The sequence below is a fragment of the Cynocephalus volans genome, chromosome 11 (assembly GCF_027409185.1).
Source record: "Cynocephalus volans isolate mCynVol1 chromosome 11, mCynVol1.pri, whole genome shotgun sequence".
NCBI lineage: Eukaryota > Metazoa > Chordata > Mammalia > Dermoptera > Cynocephalidae > Cynocephalus > Cynocephalus volans.
Genome location: NC_084470.1, coordinates 21086177 through 21106545, shown reverse-complemented (window position 1 = coordinate 21106545; position 20369 = coordinate 21086177). Strand labels below are relative to the sequence as shown.

General features: G+C 45.8%; 1 protein-coding gene across 1 annotated transcript in view; it reads right to left on the bottom strand.

Annotated features, from left to right (window-relative positions):
• The window catches only part of DZIP1L (DAZ interacting zinc finger protein 1 like), a 32516-nt gene extending 27136 nt beyond the window's left edge, over positions 1 to 5380 (bottom strand). The window contains exons 1-2 of the mRNA XM_063115169.1: positions 4880 to 5380; positions 765 to 849 (exon numbers count right to left, since the gene is read on the bottom strand). Of these exons, the coding sequence (XP_062971239.1) occupies positions 765 to 849; positions 4880 to 5380 (586 nt within the window). The remainder of the gene's footprint in view (positions 1 to 764; positions 850 to 4879) is intronic.
• Positions 5381 to 20369: the final 14989 nt, after the last annotated feature.

Here is a 20369-nt window from a genome sequence, read left to right as displayed (position 1 = left end):
AAAATTTGTTTCTCCTTAGCAGCCTCCAATGCAGAACCAAGAATTAGATATGTAATAAATGCATAGCAGCTAGGTAAACGGTCCTGTTTTAAAACTTTTCTGTTCTTTGAAAAGGTAATTAAAATTATGGAAAATAGGAAAAATGTTGTATTTGCGGGGATTTTTATATTTACATTTATTTTATGTTTCAACAGATCTTTTTTTTTTTTTGAACCCCAAAGAATGGATATAAAGATACAAATCTCTTTATGGGGAAAACATACAGCCTTACTACTCATTTTGGAATTTGAAATAGTAAAATTAAAGTTATTAAGTCATGGTAAGTTCAGGTACACAGAAAAGTCAGAGAACTGGTCTGACTGCTCATTTACACCTTGTAGCTAGCATCAGAGAATGGCAGATTCACAGCAGGCTGGGAAGTAAGGGCCCTTCAAAGTCACTCTGTCTGACTGCCCCATTCACACTGATGGCCACTGAGTTACAGAGGGGGAAGCATTGGCCAAGGTCACATAATAGAAAGTGACAAGGCTAACACTGAAACTTACCTGTCAGACTCCCAGCCCCGCTTCTGTACACAGGTGGTCAGAAACCCTTCCAGCCCACATGGGATCCCTCAGGGTGGGTGGTGAGATGACCCCATCCTCAACTGGAAGCTGAGGTTCTGAGGGCACCTTTAAGTGGTATTTGTGTCACCCGCCCACTGAATGCCTGCCCCTGGTGCTTCCACAGTCCCAGGAGGGCCCCAGGCTGCTGCCTGGACTCACCCCCTTCTGCCACGCCTGCATGCCTGCGCTGGATGTGGCCCTGGAGAAAGGTGGCACTCGTGAAGGTCTTGTCACACAGGTGGCACTACATGAGGGAAAGCAATGGGGACGACAGGATTAGATCACCTGAGTCAGCCTGGGATTTCCCCTAGCCCAACATCCTGTTCTCGTGGGACCCCTGGGCTACTTCCAAAAGGAAGAATTTGATTTCCTGAGGAAGGCAGTGATGCCCACCCAAGCTGCCCATTAGCATCACCTGGAGAGCTTTAAAACACTGCCCGTGTCCCAGGGAACCGTGAACACTGACTGAATAAGGGATGATACTAAGGAATTTCTGTTGGTTTTTCAGGCTGTGATGATGCTGTTGTGTTTCTGCTTAAAAGCGGGAATCTTGCTTTGTAGAGATAGAAACTGAAATATTTGCAGATAAAATCACATGACTAACATGCTTCAAAACAATCCAGGTGTGTGTGAAGGTGGGGAGAGAAAAGACGCGACAGCACGGCCGTGAGTTGACAACCGCTGGGCGGGGCAGTTTGCAGACGAAGGCTCATGATGTCACTCTCTCTACTTTCGTAATCTTTGAAATTTGCCATAACAGTAAGTTTGAAAAAATACCAAGTCTGGGTCACACCCCAGGGTTGAGAACCACCTGAGGCAGAGGACAGTGAATAAATAGCATCTGTGATTCCACGTCCCTCTGCTACGGCATTGCAGACACTGCCAATCTGTCATATCGTCTTTTCACTGTAGAACTTCAGACTCTCCACCCAGCTTTGGAGGCTGCTACGACGCGTTAACCAGAGTCAGGGGGCGGATTACTTGTATCTTTGCACAAAGGCAAACGTGACAGAATTTGACAGTTGTCCCCTGTACCCATTTTCCCTTTCTTCCTCACTAACAGAAACCCTGATTTTTAGCTGGTCATGAGGCCAATCGGAATAAACCTTATGTCCCAGCCTTCCCTGGAACTCGATGTGGCCGTGTGACTAAACTCTGGCCAAGGAAATGTAAGCAGAAGTGGGATATGCAAGTTCTGGGAGGGGTGATTAAAGGAAGTTATGCCATTCCTCACCCACCCTCCTCCTGCTGAGTAGGATGGTGGACCAGAGAGCTGGACCTCACGCAGCCACCTTAGACCATGAGGCAGAAGCCACATGACGGAGTGGCAGAGCAGCACAGTAAAAACTGGGTCCCTGATGATTGTGGCATTGCATATAAGCTCCAGGTTGCTTACCTCCAGACTTTGTTAGAGAGAGAGAGGAGAAACTTCTATCTGGTTTAAACACTTATGACTAGAGGATTGTTTTCTGCCATCACAGTCAAACCTAATCCAAACAGACATAAGCTGGATTGACCAACTTTGCCCACTCTGGACTTTTTTTTTTTTTTTGGCACCGGCTGGTACAGGGATGAAACCCTGGACCGTGCTGTTTTCAGCACCACGCTCTAACCACCTGAGTAACTGGCCAGTCCTTACACTCTGCTATTCCACAGGGACACAAATGAATCTCTAGCTGTCAGATGGAATATCAGTTGCATGGATTGGTGAACATTTTATAAGGCATCTTCTCCCAAATTGTAAGCCTTTCTCCCACTCCCACCTCTCCCACCTTCCCCCTACCCACCTCAAGCAGCACAGTCACCCCCAGGCACCTGAAGGACGCAGCCACCACTGCCTTCAGGCAGACCCATGCTCGTTAGTGTGGCATTCAAGGCCACCATGGCCTGGCTCTGCTGTCCTCTCCTGCCACATCTCTCACCACAGCCCCCACACAAACATCCCAGGCTACGCCAAAGCCATCCTATCCCACCACACTGAGTGCCCTTCTCACCCGGCGCCCTGGGTGCCTCTGCCTTAGTGCTCCTTCCCAAATCTCAGCTCCACATTCAAGGCTCAGTGCAGACCCCACCTCAGAAAGACCCTCTTCTCCCTCCTCTGCGCCCACAGTGCCTCAGCCATGTCTTTGTGTCACTGAGCACTTTCTGCACTTGTCGTGGACATGCGTGCATTTCCTGGCCACACAGCACCCTCTCCCTCTTCTTTTGGTAACAGCACCCCGCTTTCTTCTGGGGAGCTCCCCTCTCCCTTACTCTCAATCCATGGGCTTCTGTCCACCCCCGGCTCCCTGGTGGAACATGTGACCAAAACCAGAGCCCATCAGTGCCCCATTCCTGGGTCCACGGGAATGGTTCAGAGATGGGTAGGAGACCCAAACCCAGGAGATGCAGTGAAATACCAGCCGGACCGCTGCTGGCACCAGGAAGGCGCTCTTTCATGCCAGCCTTGAATCTAGGAAAGTGAGAAGCTGGAACTACAGTGGCCCAACTGGCCCCCACATGGACAGAATCCTTCTGAGAACAGAAACACAGAGGAAGAAGAGCCAAGAGCTGCAGACAGAAGCTACTTTCTGGTGACATCATCTGGCTCCTGGGGTAAACCGACCTGCGTCCTACCACACCCCTGGACTTTCCAGTTAAATTAACCAAGAGATTCCCTACTGGCCTAAGCCGTGTTAGGCTCCTGTTTTGTCACTTACACGAAAAACCCTTTTCATCATAAACATTGTATAAATTAGCATCTAATCAAATAACGCTGCACCTTAATGATTCCTTCTGTACCACTTTGATATTGCAATATACTCAGAATATATATATTTGGCATTTGTCCCCAGTTCCTGGCACAGATCTCCTAAAACCTTTGTAATTAACTGAGCAATAGGGGTGACAGGAGTATCGTTTGTAATGATGTTTGGTCTTAGTCTCTGGGTCCTAACACAAGAGCTTCTGAGATTTTGGAATCTCTGGAGTGATGAGTGTCAATGAGATGGCTGATGGGGGGCTCCCCCAGATGGCTTCAGGGAGGGGGCTGGTCACCAGAAGCAAGACCTGGCATGATTAGAGGGATGGGACTTTCAGCCCCATACCCCATCCTCCAAGGAAGGGACAGGGGATAGATATTGATTTAATCACCAATCGCCAATGATTCAATCAATCATGCCTGCACAGCAGAAAGTCAAAAAAAACCCTGAATGACGAGGTTTAGAGAGCTTCCAGGAGGATGAACACATTGAGGGGCTGGGAGGCTGATGTCCTGGAGAGGGCACAGGAGCTCCTAGCCCTCCCCATACCTCACCCTACACATCTCTTCCATTGGACTCTTCTGAGCTATAACCTTTAGAGTAAACCAGTAACAGTGAAAGTATCTTCCTGAGTTCTGTGACCCATGATAGCAAATTATTGAACCTAAGGAGGGGTGGTTGGGGGAATTCCCAGTTTGTAACCAATCAGTCAGTAGTACAGGAGGACTGGGACTTACAGTTGGCATCTGAAGTGTGGCCAGTCTGGTGGGACAGAACACTTAACTTGTGGGATCTAATGCTAACTCCAGGTACACAGTGTCAGCATTTAATTACATTGAAGAACGCCCAACTGGTGTTAAAAAGTCAGTTTGTGTGAGAAAACACACACACACACACACACACACACATTTGATGTCATGAGTTTTGTGAGTAGAAACACACACACACCCTGTACAGCCTAATCAGATACCCTTGGGCTCTCTGGCCTTGGGCAGTGAGTTTGGATGTGTTGTCCCCTCCAAAACTCATGTGGAAATTTGATCCCCAATGTGGTAGTGTTGGAAACTGATTGAGTCAGGGGGTAGATCCCTCATGAATAGATTAGTGCTCTCCCTGGGGGTGGGGGGGGTAATGAGTGAGTTCTCACTCTATTAGTTCTTGCAAGAGTTGGTTGTTTATAGGACCCAGGCACCTCCTCTCTCTCTCTCTTTTGCTTCCTCTCGCCATGTGATCTGCTTGTACCTGCTGGCTGCCTGCCACTTTTCTGCCATGAGTAGAAGTCTGAGGCCTGTGCCAGATGCAGCTGTCCCAGAATCGTAAGCCAAAGAAACCTCTTTTCCTTACAAATTACCCAGTTTCAGGTATTCTGCTATAGCAACATAAATGGACTAATACAAGCAGCATCTCTAAAATCTACTTCTAACCAGTAAGGAGAACTCACAGCAGCCTCATGGCCCAGGACAGTGCTGCCCAGCTGGCCCAGTGGCCAGGCACAGAGTCCTCCCACTTCCCCACCTTGTGGAGTCTCCTCACCGGGTGGTAGCTGTGGGCGTCTGTCTGAACTAGCAGCTGCTGCAGGGTGCTGATCATCTTGTGACGCTGGTGGCTCTCCTTCCTCACAACCTTGAGCTTGTCAGTCTGGCGGCCCAGCTCCACCTGGCTTTGCTGCTGCTGGAGCAGGCTGGCCTGCAGCCGTGCCTCCAGCTGGACGATGCTGGCACTCAGGCACTCCTGGCAGTGCAGTAGGTACTCAATGCTAAGCTGAGCCAGACGCAGCACCTTGAGGAGCACTGGGTCCACAGGCTGCCCACAGCAGCTGCAGGCTTCCTGCTCCAAGTTGCAGAAGGTGACGCCATCAATGTTCTCCTGCAGAGCGGCCACGTCCACCTCCCGGGCCACACGGTCCACGTCCAGGGCATTAATGCGCCTCCAGTCTATGCTCTCACAGCGAGGCTGGAACTTGAAGGTGGGGAGTGTGTAGGCCCCAAAGAGGAGGCCACTGAGGCCCCCAGCACTGGTAGCTGGGGACTGCATGGGTGGGGGCAGCCCTGCTCTGACCACCGGGGAAGGGCACCACCAGGGTCACAGCAGCAGGACACGGAGCTGAGAGGGCCTAGAAAATAAGAGAGTCCGAGTTAGGTGAGGTGCATGTGGCTGCACATGCTGTGACCCACCAGCAAGAGCTGAGGTGGGGCCAGGCGAGGCATCTGCACACAGCTGCAGTGGGTGTGCACATGCTGCTGTGCACAGGGACAATGTGTGCTGTGCCACCACAGAGATGTGGATTCCAATCCTCTGCCTTGGGCACATCATTAAGGCTCCTGCACATATGGGGGATCCAGGGGCCCACTTTCCAGGCTTGTGGTTGGGAGGGAGGCAGGGAAAGCACCCAGCCTAGTCCCTGGCAATTAGTAGGTCCGCAGTGAGCCCCCCATGCCCACCTCCACTGCAGGAGTGCCTGGCAGTGGTCTTTGTCAGTGGGAAGCTGTCCAATGCAGGAGGTCCTTCTACATTTACCAAACCTACATTTACCTCAGGATAAAGACCAACAAATGGCCGTGGGTGGCAGTGCCAGCTGATGTCCACCATGCCCCACCTTCTCCTCCTGTAATTACAGGATTCCAGGGGAGCACGGGTGGGCTACCTTTCCCAGCTTCCCCAGCAGTAAGGTGTGACGATGTGACTAAGTGTTCTCCAGTGAGCTGGTGTCCACTCCTGCCCTCAGGGGCTTCAGAGAGCAGCTGTGCCTCTGCACAGGTTGTGTGAATCCATGATGGACTTTTTTTTTTAAAACCTAAAATTTTAATGAAAAGAACTCCAGTTTGTTGCCAAAAGATTTAGATTCTACTCTGCACACTTTTGGTGATCATAGAAATTGTCTTCTCTTTTTAAAGAGTAGTTTGAAAATATCAATGGGAATTTAAGTAAACATTCCACTACTAAGAATGACAACTTATCCTATAAACAAAATCACAAGTGCAAATGTGCTTGTAAAAAAATTGTCATTGTGGTGTCATTTGTAAAAGTATAAGGAAAAAAGGAAGAGGGAGAGGGGTTAGAGAGAAATTGGGTGATGGACACAAAGAATAATTACGATTTGTAATGATGAACGTGCTGATAACACTGATTTGATCATCACATATTTTACACAAATACTGATAGTCAACTCTGTATCCTATAAATATGTACAATCAATTATGTTTCAAGTGTAAAAAAAAAAAGAAAAAGTAGAAGAAAACAAATTACAGAGTACAATGGTCACTCAATAGTATCTCTGTACAATGGAATACCATGCAGCTGTCAATAAGTATAAAGCAGCTGCACATGTACTGATATGGAATCATGACCTCCAAGATACACACACACACACACACTGTATCTGCATTAATGATATATTACTGTAATCATATTTAATAATATATCATAAAATAAAACATATATATATCACTTTAGAATGGTGGCCTGTGACAGAAAGGAGGAAAATGGGAGAGTGAATTGTGGATAACTAATGAATAGAAGGATCGTGTGTGAGTAGGAAAAGGTCAGATAGGTAGATAAATAGAGAGACCTTGCGCAGAACAATGATGATAATTATATATACATACATATACACATATATTAATGATTCATATTTGTTATAATTTTTTATAATGAATAATACATGCTTATTTATGATTCTTGTACGTGTTTCATTTTTATATATATTATTTCATAAGCATAGACTATTTCTGGAAAGATAGACAAGAAGCTACTAGCAATGGCTACCTCTGGGAAGTGGGAATGGAGATTAGAGAACTTTTATTTTTCACTTTCCACCTCCCTATACTATTCAAAGTTCTTCCCACCATCATCTATTACTTTTATTATTTTCTGAAAGACAAAAATACAATTTCGACCCTTGAGGAAATGAAAATCTAACTGAGGCAATAAGAGGCACCTATTACCCTGTGCAATCAAGTTCTTCTTGATTATATGATTCAGTCTTTCCAGTGCAATGGAGAAAGGGAAGAGAAGATGCTGACCTCACGAAGGAGGAAGACTTTGAGAAAACAGTAGGGCTAGGCTGCCAACAAGGGGAAGGGCCTCCAGGAAAGGCCAGTGGCCTCACGGAGCCTCTGTCTTCACCTGTGAAAGGAGGTGACAGGTTACCAGTCCTGCCTGCCTCACAAGGTGCTGTGAGAACTGGAGGAGACGTGAGCAGAGGCACTCAGAAATAACACTGGCCACCATGCAGGGAGTGCCAGCTCTGTGCTAGATACAAACCTGCAAACAGTTGTTACTATTCCCACTTTACAAACAAGGAAACTGGTATCTGGAGAGGTGGAGTGGCTCACCCTAGACAGGGAGACCAGAGCTGAGGTGCAATTGTCGGTGCATCTGTCTCCAAAGCTCATGAACTTTGAGCCACTCAACACTGATCCTTGGGGCTATTCCTCCTAAAACTTTGCTTTGGTCATATTATCACCACTCATCCCTCAAACTTCCAATTCATTCATTCGCTCACTCTCCCCTCAGTTATAGTGTGCTCACTTGGGTGTAGTCAGGTGACAGGCACTAGGGCTACCAAGGTTTACTTACCACACCCCTGCTCCCTACTCTGGATTCCAGCATGGCTCCCTGATGTGCTGTACCAAGGGCAGGCCACTTAGCCTGGACTTGAGGCTGCCAGGAAGCCACGGGCCACCTTTCCAGTTTCAGCTCCTGTCCTTCCCTGTCTCAGATGCGCTTCCCCAGCACGTACTCCAAAAACCAAACCATCCAGACATAAGCACCCCCATCATGCACTTAAGAAGACCAGCACATTTCTACCTAACATCTCAGGTTGTCAGAAAAAAGGAGCTGGGTGACAAGATAATCATCATACTTAGCTCCAATCGCAACTGTGCCACTGGAGCCTCATAGACAAGTGCTCACAGCAAGCTGTGCCTCAGAGCAATGACAGGTTACCAGGCCTGCTGTGGGCAAGGGTGACAGGACACCTGCTTCCTGTCCTCCCACAGACAATGAGCTTTCCTTGGAACTTCACTGATTAACTGTTGGAGCTTTGGCCTCGGATGGTCACCAGCAGTCCACTCTCCAATAACAAGGCCAGGAACACCCCACCCACAACACTCTCGGCTCACTTCCTACCTCTTAGAATGCTCCTTGCAGCCTCTTCTTGAACAGTGACTATTCTTTCACCTTCCCTTTAAGGCAGGGTATGCCAGCGCCCCCTTCATATTCCGCTGCTCACCCAGCTGTCCCTGCACACTCTGCCTGGGGCTGAGCTCACACACGCCCGCAGCTTCAGCTCTAGGTATACACCTGCTCAAGGCTGAGCCTCAGCCACTCACAAATCTCTTCCTGTCTGGCTTCTCTGTCTCCTTTAGTCCCAGCCCTTCCATACTGATTATACCAGAAACTGCAAATGCAAGTTCCACCGGGGTCAGGAAAGCAGCACTACATGGATGAAATGTGCCAGGTATGAGAGGAGCTGCAGTACAAGCTTCATGATCAATGGCAACTGATTCCCCATCCTAGTGTCCAAGATAAACAGGGTGTTGGTTCTTAAAGTGTGCTCCCTGGACCCGCACTCTCAGCATCATTGGGGATCTTGTTAGAAATGCAGGTTAGAAACTGATTCACAACAGCTGCAGTAGGGAGTGTTGGGATAGGGAGTGGTAGGGAATATGGAAAACTACCTGGGAAGCACATGCCCTGTTTACAATGGGCAGCCACCAATGAGCTTCAGCCACAGGGGGATGGATTTTATGTGTTCCTCGTGGGCAGATTCCAAACTCACTAGGAGTGTCATTCAAAGACCTCTATGAACTGTTTCCAAACTGTCTTTCTCACTGCATCCCATTTACCATATTATGTGCTGCCCATATTTTCATACCTCTGGGCTGTTTATTTTATTTACAGGCACTGTGCTTAAGTTCTTTACAAAGAAAAACCCATGTAATACTCAGAACACACCTTAAGGAGGTACTGTTATTATCTAAGCCACAGAGAGGTAAAGAAGTTTGCCCAAGGTCCAGAGGCAGGATCCAAACCCAGACAGCCTGCCTCCAGTCTGGGATCTCAGCCACTATTCTACGTGCCTGTCAGTATAGATGTCCCCCCACCACCTCCTTCTGCTCCTACTGAAGGAGGACGCATGCTTCAAGGCCCTGCTCATACGTGATTACCACCACAAATCCATTCTAGGTCCACACTCACAATTCCCTGGGCTCCTGGAGCACAGAGAATACTCTGGTCTGTGTCGGCTGCACAACATTCACGCATCCATCCTATCAAAGATGATTCTGAACACCTGCCAAGGGCCAGCCCCACGATTGGCACTCAGGATGGAAGGTGACCCAATCAACAGTTAAGGTTTCTGGAATCCTACTATTCTCCACACACTATTTAAGGCTTTACGTGTGTTATCCCAATTAATTCTCACAACAACTCATTATACAGATGAAGAAACTGACAGTGAACAAAGAGGGAAAATAACTTTCCCACAGTCATGCAACTAATAAGTGACACTGTCTGCCTCCAGAGCTTGTTCTCCACAAAGATAAACAGAAACGACCCTACCGAGCACTAAGCGTCAGGGTAGGAGCTGAAAAGAGTGCTGTTGGAGCACCTGGGAGGAACTCAAACCAAGACATTTCTGTCTCCTCCCTCTCCCCCACCCCCTCCGCCCCACTGCCCCAACTATGAGCTTTACAAGGGCAGAGACAACGACTTATCTGCATGTGTTATAGCCCAGTCCCTAGCCTATTACCTGGAGCTCAGACTGCTATTGAACTGAGAAAAATTGTCAACATCTTATAATACCTGCATCAAAATTCTATATTCTTGGAGTCTTAAAGAAATGAGGTTATGCATCACCAAGAACTAGGATAAACAGTGACAATGCAGTTAGAAGTCCTTCATTTGGATTCATTCAAGGGAAATGCCATTCACACTTAGTGAAATGCCTGATTTGTTAACCATCTGTGTCCACGGATCGATCCCACTGGCTACTAATGTAAGCTCAGCATGCAGGAGCCCTGTGGACGGGCTCAGGCACATGAGTGAGAAGTCCCAGTGCCCACACTCACTGTCAAGATGTGGCCTCAGTGTTACAGCCTGCAGCCCTTAAACCTCCACATTTACACTCTGAGCACACTCCATACACACAGAGGGTGCCAGCCCCACTCACAGTCATACAGAATTCTGTATTTGGGGTGTGAGTTCATGCAGTTCTACTGTACTCCAAAAGTATCCCTCTTGTCTTCTTCTAGAACCCCAAGGGTCCAATTCTCAGAAGTCCTAGGGCTGCACCATCCAAAGGAAAAACAGAACTGGGGGAATCTGAAGATGATGATGGTAGCAGCTAATTTACCAAGCATCTGTGGGCCAGGCAATGTGCTAGCCTTTAACAGGACTATTTCTAGGCTTCATATAACCTAGTAAGTAGCTATGATTTACTTCACCTGATTGATGTAGAAACTGAGGCTCAGAGAAGGGAAGTGACTTGCCCCAAGTCACTCAGCTACTAAGTAATGAAGCCAAGATTCAAACCAAGTTCTATCTGACCCCAAAGCTTTCAGATTATGCCAGACTATCCCCTGATGATGATGGTGATGATATGCAAATTGTTTTCCATATGGAAATTACAATACCTGAGATTTCTGGACTGAAGAGCAAGGGCTGACAGAGTTTACAGGAAATCACAACAGAGTCAGTGCTGGAGACCTAAAATTCTTCCTGCAGGGCTTGGTGAACACAAACCAGCTCCGCAGTTTGGAACCTGATTAGGGCAGGAAGAAGACAAAGCCAGATGTGAGAGTTGCAGGTTCCCTGGAAACCACACACCCTGGGGGTGAGGATGTGGGCTTTCTCCAGATGGAATTCTCAGCAGACCGCTTTCCCACATCTGGGAATAGAAAGACAAGGTAGAGATGACTCACCGTCATTAGGAAATATTAAACTGTGTTAATCATCTCTAGATGTTTGCCCGGGGTCCCAGGAAACTTGACCAATACCGTGAAGTAGTGACCCAAAAGAATCATACTTGTGCCAGCAGTCCAAACTCGCTTCGTTGTTGAAGAGTTGGGTTCTGCCTGGGGCAACTCAGCACCCAACACAGAAAACCCATCTACCACCCCTGCTTGGCGCACCTCAGTGGCACAGTGTTTGTTACCTTACAAGGCAGCCATCCCACCATGAAACAATTCCTGGACACTTTATGGTTCTTCTGAAGCCTGCCCACCTATAATATGTCAAAGATACATTCCACAAAATCAGCCTGATTTTTTAATAACAATTGACAGCTAGACAACAACAACACAACCACCTTACTGTCCCTTCTGCTTCCTCCAGAATTCAGCCAGGAGAAGAACGTGGAGGGAGCCAAGCTTCCAAAGCAGTTGCCAGGCAATTATGTACACACCTGCCCTGGCTCCCAGGCTGCCCTGGGGAGCTCAGGCGTGTCTTTAGTGCCAATTGTTATGGCTGCCAAGGAAACCTTCACACAGTTGGCAATCAAGGCAGTGTACACACCATAGGCAAGGGAGCCCTGAGACCCCAGTGGAGATGACAGGGATCCAGGGCTTTCTTGGAGCACTACCATGACAGACCTCAGACTTGTTCTCAGAGTGTGTTGTTTTTCAGACAAAGGAGTCCCCCTTTGCACCCTTTCCTTTCCCTCATGGGGCCTGCACCCACTCTCAGAATCTTCAAGCAGCAAGACAGAGATCCACCCCAGCAGGCACAGAGCTCTCCCTTACAGCTGGCCTCCTATTCCCAGCAATAAACGGGATATTCTTACAAGAAAGTGTTCACAGTTTTGTCAAAATCCTATTGTAAGTGTTTGCCATGAAAAGATTTTCTTGAAAATAGAAATAAGCACTTGGCATTCGGGAAATGCAGATCAAAACCACTTTGAGATACCATCTCACTCCAGTTAGGGTGGCTAATATCCAAAAGACTAAGAATAATAAATCCTGGCGAGGATGCAGAGAAAAAGGAACCCTACTACACGGTTGGTAGGACTGCAAAATGGTGCAGCCTTTATGGAAAACGGTAAGGAGGTTCCTCAAACAATTACAGATAGATCTACCATATGACCCAGCTATCCCACTGCTGGGCATATATACCCAGAGGAATGGAAATCATTGTGTCAAAGGGATACCTGTAGTCCCATGTTTATCGCAGCGCTATGTGCAATAACCAGGAGTTGGAACCAGCCTAAATGCTCATCATCGGATGAGTGGATAAGGAAACTGTGGTGTATCTACACAGTGGAATACCACTCTGCTATTCTGCTATAAAAAATAATGAAATACTACCATTCACAGCAACATGGACAGACTTAAACAAAATTATATTAAGTGAAACAAGCCAGGCACAAAAAGAGAAATACTGCATATTCTCACTTTTCTGTGGGAGCTAATAAAAATAAATAAATAAATATACAAACAAATAAATGGGGGGGGTGGAAGAAGACACAACAATCACAAAAATTCCTTGAACTTGTTAAGACAAGTGAACAGATATGATGTTGATGGGAAGGAGGTGGGGAGAGGGAGGCGGGAAAAGGAGGAATTGGTAAAGGGATATGAAAATCAACTACATTGTATATTGATACATTGAAATAAATAAATTTAATTTAATTTAATAGAAATAAGGGTAGAGACTTGACTGATGTCCCTTGGGAGTGTTTCAGAGAAGGATAGGTACTGACATGACCTATCTTCCAAGATGCAGAATTGTAAAAGCCCTGCCCTTCACATCTGAAATAAAACTAGTGCTTTCCTTTCCATGAAGGGTCACTGCTTCCTGTTAGTGCCTGAGCCAGACACCCTGCTATTGTTGCCAGGCCTAGGGACAGGTGGCATTGCAAGTGCTGACCAGGACGAATCCTCCATGCAAGGGGTCCACAGGGAGGTTCACAAGAGCCCACCAAGTTGTCCCCGTCCCTGCTTCTGTCACTTTTTGAGTTGAGCAACAAGCCTTCTGAGCAAATGTCAGCTCCATGTCAGAGGCACAGTTAGGTTGGACAAACGAATTCAGGTTTCTGTTCCCATCCTGAAGCTTACAACTTCACGGGACCTTTTTATCAAATTGGAAGATATCCAAAAATATTGCCACATGAGGAAGATGTCTCCAGACTCTCGGTGCTGACAGAAACAGACAAGACACAGGTTATCAGCCACTCGGCTGCAAGACCAGCCTTCTCTAAAGAGGGATGTTCTCGCTGACCAGTCCTCAGCTCGGGAGGGGTGGGGGAGGTGACAGGGACTGTGACTGAGGAGGGGACCGCCCATCCTGTCTGCAGATGGGAGTGTGGAAGGCCGCAGTCAGACAGCTCACCCTCCCAGGCTTCTCTCCAGAGTCCCCTTGGAAATCTCCTCCCAGCAGACCTGAGCTGCCCCTCAGGGAGTGCTGGGTGAGCAGTGACCGGAGACCCTGCCCGGGCCCCAGGGCCAGGCCCTGTCACACCTGCCCTCTGCCTCTGCCTCTGCCTCCTGGAGCCCTGTCCTGTACTAAGCAAGTCTCCCGGGGACCTTACCCACAGCCACCTCACAGTGGTAACACCGGTGACGTCTCCTGCTGAAGTCCAGGAGTGGAGGTGCAGGACCTGCTGATGTCGCTGTGTGTGTGTCACCTACAGAGCTCAATCCATCCAGCCTCCCGAGTCACTTTTCTCAAAAAGTAAAACTGCCAGAGACCAGCTCCGCAGGATTCGTTGGACCTGAACTAGGTGGTGTGGCGTCGGCGAGGAAAGAAAGAGATGGACCACAGATGTCTAGTGCAAGTGTGGACAACAACCACAGAAATCTGGCTTTATTTATATGTTTTTACCTAATCTTTTACACATTGATTTATCTTTTAATCAAAACATTTTTTATTTTGTTTCTATTGAAAAAGAAAGGTCAAAACATTCCAAGGCACTCATGCTGTGACAAAAACATCTGCTCATGCATCAATAGTTCACCCCAAAGCCTGTGACTCGTGGCCAGGAAACTATACAATAGCAGCACGCTTGGCTCTAAAGAGCATCAGACTTTTAGTTTAAACTATAATTCTTAACCTTCTTAAGTTACAATTTAACCCTTTTTTAATCTTACTTATACTTACTATACTTGATTTTAATAACATTGATTAGTTATGGTTAACAATTTAATATTGTTTATACTCTATATTGATCATTTTAATTTATAATTAAAATCACAATGTTTATACCTTTTATTTCCCTGCCAATAGACTCCGGGAACAGCACAGGGGACAAAGTGAAAAGTTAAATGATCCTACTCAAACTAACAAAAACACACCATGTCATTCGTATTATTACTAAAGAAAGAACATGTTCTTGGTAAATCAAATGAAACTGTGGGAGTGGGAGAAACAAAGAAATCTGTAACTGGTTGATGATCGATTAGTTGTAAGCACCACTGCACTCAAACCCACCGTCTCCCTGGGGGATGTGGATAGAAATCCAACATTATAGCTTCGTTCCACATGTACAAGAGCATGACCACAGCCACAATGGGTCCATGTGCACATCACTAACAAGGAAGATTAATGACAAAATTAAATGGAGCCAACCCATACCGGGAATATGCCTCAGAAACAACTTTAGTACTGACAATGCCCTTTTTTTCCCCCCTTTTTTTGTGACCCGTAAGGGGATCGCAACCCTTGGCTTGGTGTCGTCTGCACCACGCTCAGCCTGTGAGCGCACCAGCCATCCCTATATAGGATGCGAACCGGCGGTGGGAGCGCCGCACTCTCCCGAGTGAGCCAGGGGCCGGCCCCTGACAATGCCCTTTAAATAAACCAGTTAATTTTGATGCATTTTAACATGTCCTTTGAGAAACTCCAGGGAATTTCCCAAAGCCATACTAAGCCAAAAGGTTAGGCTGTTTAATTCTGGGAAGGCTCGTCAAGCAACCAAAGGTGAACAAACAAGAACTTCCATGGAGCCGCACCACACGCATGGAACTCCCTTGCAGCCTGCAGAACAAGGGGTAACACTCAGGCTCCCATGCCATTCCCTATAGCAGGGTGGCTCACGGCATAAAACCCCAAAGCCGTGCTGCAGCGGAGCCGAGTCCTGGGGACCCGTCGTCCCGCTCCCCGCCTCCATCGCCCACGAGCCTTCCCCTGCCGGGCACCTGGGTCCGGAGCCGCCTGGCGGGGCTGGGGCGGAGGCGACGCGGCCACAGGCAGGGCCGACCCGGAGCCCAAGCGGCGCCTCTTGGAGCCGCGGGTGTCTGGGGCGCTGCCGTTCAAGGTCCCGCCACCGGGAGCTCGGCGCCATCTGCGGCGGGGGACAGAACCCGCAGCTCCTGACCCGGGGACTCTGGGGCCTCCGCGGGAAGGAGGGAATGCCACGTTTAATCCGTTAGGAAAATCCAGGATCCAGTGAATGACTTCCTGGCCTTGCCCAGAGGCTGGACGCCCTCCCGTGTCCCTACACACTGCCTCAGGGACCACCGCTGGCTGCTGTGACCTGTGCAGCTGCAGCCTCCCAACAGACAGACAACCCTGCCCACCCACCCTGCACTAAAGGAACCTGCCTGGTTTCTGACTGGGCCCCACGCTGGCAGAGTCCTCTGAGTGTGCCCAGGTCTGGTCAGACGGCAGCCACCTTCCCTCCACCCCCTAACCTTCTGCCTCGCCCTGGAGATCTCAGCTGAGACACTAAAGACTGATATTCATACTGATCCCTTCCCATAGCCAGAAATAGCTTCACTGACACTCACATTTGGGAGAAGTTTTGTTTTTTTAAGGCCTTGCTCCCACCGAGGTTCAATGTGCCAAGCTCTGCATCTTGGGGCAACCAAAGGAATAGTGTATGGGAACACGTGCTGGCAAGGACATGGGGAGAAACTGGAACCCCTGCGCTTGCTGGTGCAAATGCAAAATGGCACAGCCACTGTGGAAAACAGAATGGTGGCTCCTCAAAAAATTAAACATAAAATTGCCATGCCATCCAGCATTCCACTTCTAGATATGTACCCAGAAGTATTGAAAGAGGGACTCAAATAGGTATCTGTACACTCGTGCTCATGACAGCATTATCCACAATAGCCAAACAGTAAGAAAAACCCAAGTGTCTGTCCACAGATGAATGGATATAAAAAACATAGTATATACATACAGTGGAATATTATTCAGTGCTAAAAAGGAAGGAAATTCAGACATATGCTACAACATGAATAAGCCTTGAAAACTGCCTTAGTCCAGTCAGGCTGCTATAACAACATACCATACAGGGTAGCTTGTAGACAACAGAAAACATGTTTTTCTCACAGTCCTGGAGGCTGGGAAGTCCAAAATCAAGGCACTGGCAGATCAAGGCCAGCTCAGGATCTCATTCTTCTGAAGGGAAATGCAGAGCATCCGAGGTGTATGAGACAGGTCTCCCAAAGCAGGGACGCTGGCCGCTAACAATCCCTGACGTGATTTGAGGTCAAAGGTGTATCGTCGGGTTTTCACAGTGTTGATGTATAGATAGACAGGCATACAAAGAGGGATTTTACATAAAAATCTGGTTTGCTGGTTTCTCTTGAAAAATCTGAGGATCTGGCAACAAAAGTTCTGCACTCTCACATGTCCAGAACTGGCTGGAGCTGAGGAGGAATCTCTTGGTTAGGCAGGATGTACACACTCTAGCTCATTCTCTGAGTTGATCACTGTAGGAAGTGTGTGCATGTGCAGAAGAGACCTCCTTCCTCAGGAAAAAGCTCTCTTCTGCAAAAATGAAAATGTAGGGCCAGAGTAAGGCAAACCAGGATCCACTCTGGAAACAAATCTAAGGCATGGCAGCTGGTGGTGACCTGGCCACTCACTGGCTGGCAATAATAGGGGCAGGATCTGGAACGAGCTGCCCCCACAACTTCCTGCTCTTGCCTTTTTTGGGCAGGATTCCCCTTTGGCAGTTTGATCAGGCCTAGGACTCTTTTTCAGAATGTTTATAAAAGCATAAAATATAATAAAATACATTATATATATGATATATATATAAAATTTATAAGACTACAGAGGACACCAATATATTGAAAATATAGCTATGAAAACATTAGAAAACAAATTTGTGATATGATAGTATTTTTGTTCATTAATGCATGTAATAGCAAGATTTAGCATCTGATTTAAAATTAGTGAGAGTGTAAACAATATTTCAAGATATCTGCAACAACCTTAATGGGATATGAAAATATCTGTGATGTTTTACAACAAAGTCACAGGTACTCCTAATACTAGTGTGGTTTGTGACCTTCATTCATAAATGAAGGAAATGATAAATTTAATATGATATGAAAATACCTGTGATGTTTAATGACAGGTCACAAGTACTACTAAATATGACTGTGGAAGTGATATTAAAGGAAATAATAAATTTTAATTAACAGTAAAAATAACGATGTAAATTCACAGATGCCCCAAAATCTATTCACAGACCCCCAAGTTAAGAATTCCTGCCTCAATATCACCAAAAAAAGCACATTAACCTTGCTACTTAGCACAGAAGGTTCACCTGAGACCTTAGGGCCCTAATAATTCCCCTGGATAGGAAAGCTGAATCTTTATTTCTTGAAGGGGAGCAAGGTGGTAGAAGGATATGGAAGCATGGCATGAAACCTGAAAGACATTACTAAAAGATGACAGTTTGGATTACATAAAATTTTAAAACATATATGGTGAAAACATAATAAATGAGGTTAAAAAAACAAAAGACAAACTTAAAAAACTGCACATAATTATAAAGTGTTGTCTCCTTAATATATAAAGAGTGGTTACAAATCAATAAGAAATAGAAAAACAACCCAATAAAAAAGTTGACAAAAGATATGACAATTCATAGAATAAAAAAACATATTGCCAATTAAACATGTGAAACATTCAATCTCACCAAAATTAACATGAAAATGTGGTATATTTTAAAAACTATCCTAATGGACAAAATTAAGTAGATTTTTTTGTGTTGGTTTGAGATGAGAAAATGGGCAGTTTCAAACCGCCCTTTTGAAAAACAATTTAGCAGCATATGTTAAAATTTAAAGTCCTCAAAAATGTGGACATCAGAATTTTTGCTGTAGCATTACAGGTACTACTAAAATTAGAATCAACTTAAGGGTCCACCAATTGGGTATTGATTAAATAGATCATAATATATCCTACAATAAAACACTATGCAGCCATTATGAAAAGTAAAGTATATCTTGGTGTGCTAATAAGAAAAGATGCCCAAGATATATGTATTGTTAAAATGAAAAACAACTTGCATGATAACATGTATCATATGATTGCATTTATGTTTTTAAGAAACTAAACATATGAGAAATTCAGGGGTGGTATTCAAAATATTTAACAACTAATCTGGCACAGGCAACAACCAGTCAGCACAATGCATGCTGGCCTTAGCCCTAGGGCAGGAAACTAGACAGGCCTCTGGGGCCTCTCTTAACCCTTTAGCTGCTGGATTTTGGGAATCCTGGGGAAAGAGCTAGGGCAGACAAGGTGATAGTGCAAGGTACTCCAATGGCTTGTGGCCAAGACTTCTTACCAATAAGCATGAGCATATATGCAGAGAAAAAGTGAAAGACACACCACACTTGACAATGGTACAAGAGGAACTTTCACTTTTTGCTCCATACAGTCTGTTGTTTGCAATTCTAATAACGTGTGTAGGATTTGAAAAAGAAGTATTAATATAGGGGAAAATACCAGTTTTACCCTATTGCAAAGTGTAGTATGACATAAATACATGGCATAGACTAGTAGAAGGCCAGAAGGAATCCAAACTTTTCTGGGGGCCCAGGAACCCCTCATTTCTTACCACTCACTACTCATTACTTTGCTCGATCCTCTCCATCACCACCACCACCATGTTTTGAAATACTTTTTTCTACTAAACAAACTGCATTTATTAAGTAATACATTATTTCCCATATTTTATTAATCAAAAACATATTTTACTGGCATGTAAAACTCACTATAAAAAGCAAATTATCATTATTGCCACAGTGAATTCATATAATCACAGCCTAAAGTAAGGAAATGTGACATTTCAGGTTGACCTATTTGGTCTCATCACACGACAATTCGTGTATTTTTTAAATATTGAAAATATTCTTAATTAAACCCCTCAAAACCCTAGAAGTCAGGAATGTTAGTGGAAGAACCAGTTGTCATACATTCTTTCCTGCAGAGATAGTCAGGAGAGCTGAAAACCAGCAGGGGTCCAGGGACACAACCCAGAGGACAGCCATGGGTGAGGGCAGTTGGAGGAATAGGCAGCCCTCATAGCCTGGCTATGGTATCAGATATCTAAGAGTCCAGAGCAAGTAGCTGGGAATAATTGAAGCTGGGCAGGAGACATAACTTGTGCACATTTGTTAATAAGTCTGTCAAAGTTGTGATTCTCAAAGAGGGAAATATTAGAATGAAAGGGGATGGATGGATGGACTTCGAAAAGGCATCTTAATTTTATATTTGCAGAAAACTGTTAACGTTTTTCCCATAAAGCAAACTATCAAAAGGAAAGTTCTAGAAAATCTTGGCTGAAGAAATGTATTTGCAGAAGAAATGTTAATTCTCATACCTCCTGAAAAGAAGAGATAATTTTTAAATTTTTTAATTGACATATAAAAATTGTATATATTTATGGTGTACAACATGATGTTTTGAAATGGAAGAGATAAATGTTTATGTGAATCTAAAAAGAGCAGCAGTTTTAAATAATTTGAGTTTGCTTTTATGAGCCAATTGGGGCAGGGTAAATGTATATATTAGAAAGGGGTAGGGCAGGAAATAGCAGACACCCTGGGGATGGGAGGAGACTATGTCAGGGGCACGTGGCCAGAGATTAGGATATAAGTGCTGGGGACCTTTTCTGCTTGATCCAGCTATATCCTCAGCACCTAAATCAGTGCTTGGCACACAGAAAGGGCTCAATATTTATCAACTAAATGCATGTCAAAAGCAGGACTAGAAATCAAGTCTCTCTTTTCCCCAGACAATGCTCTAACAGGTCCTGGAACTAATCTTACAATAT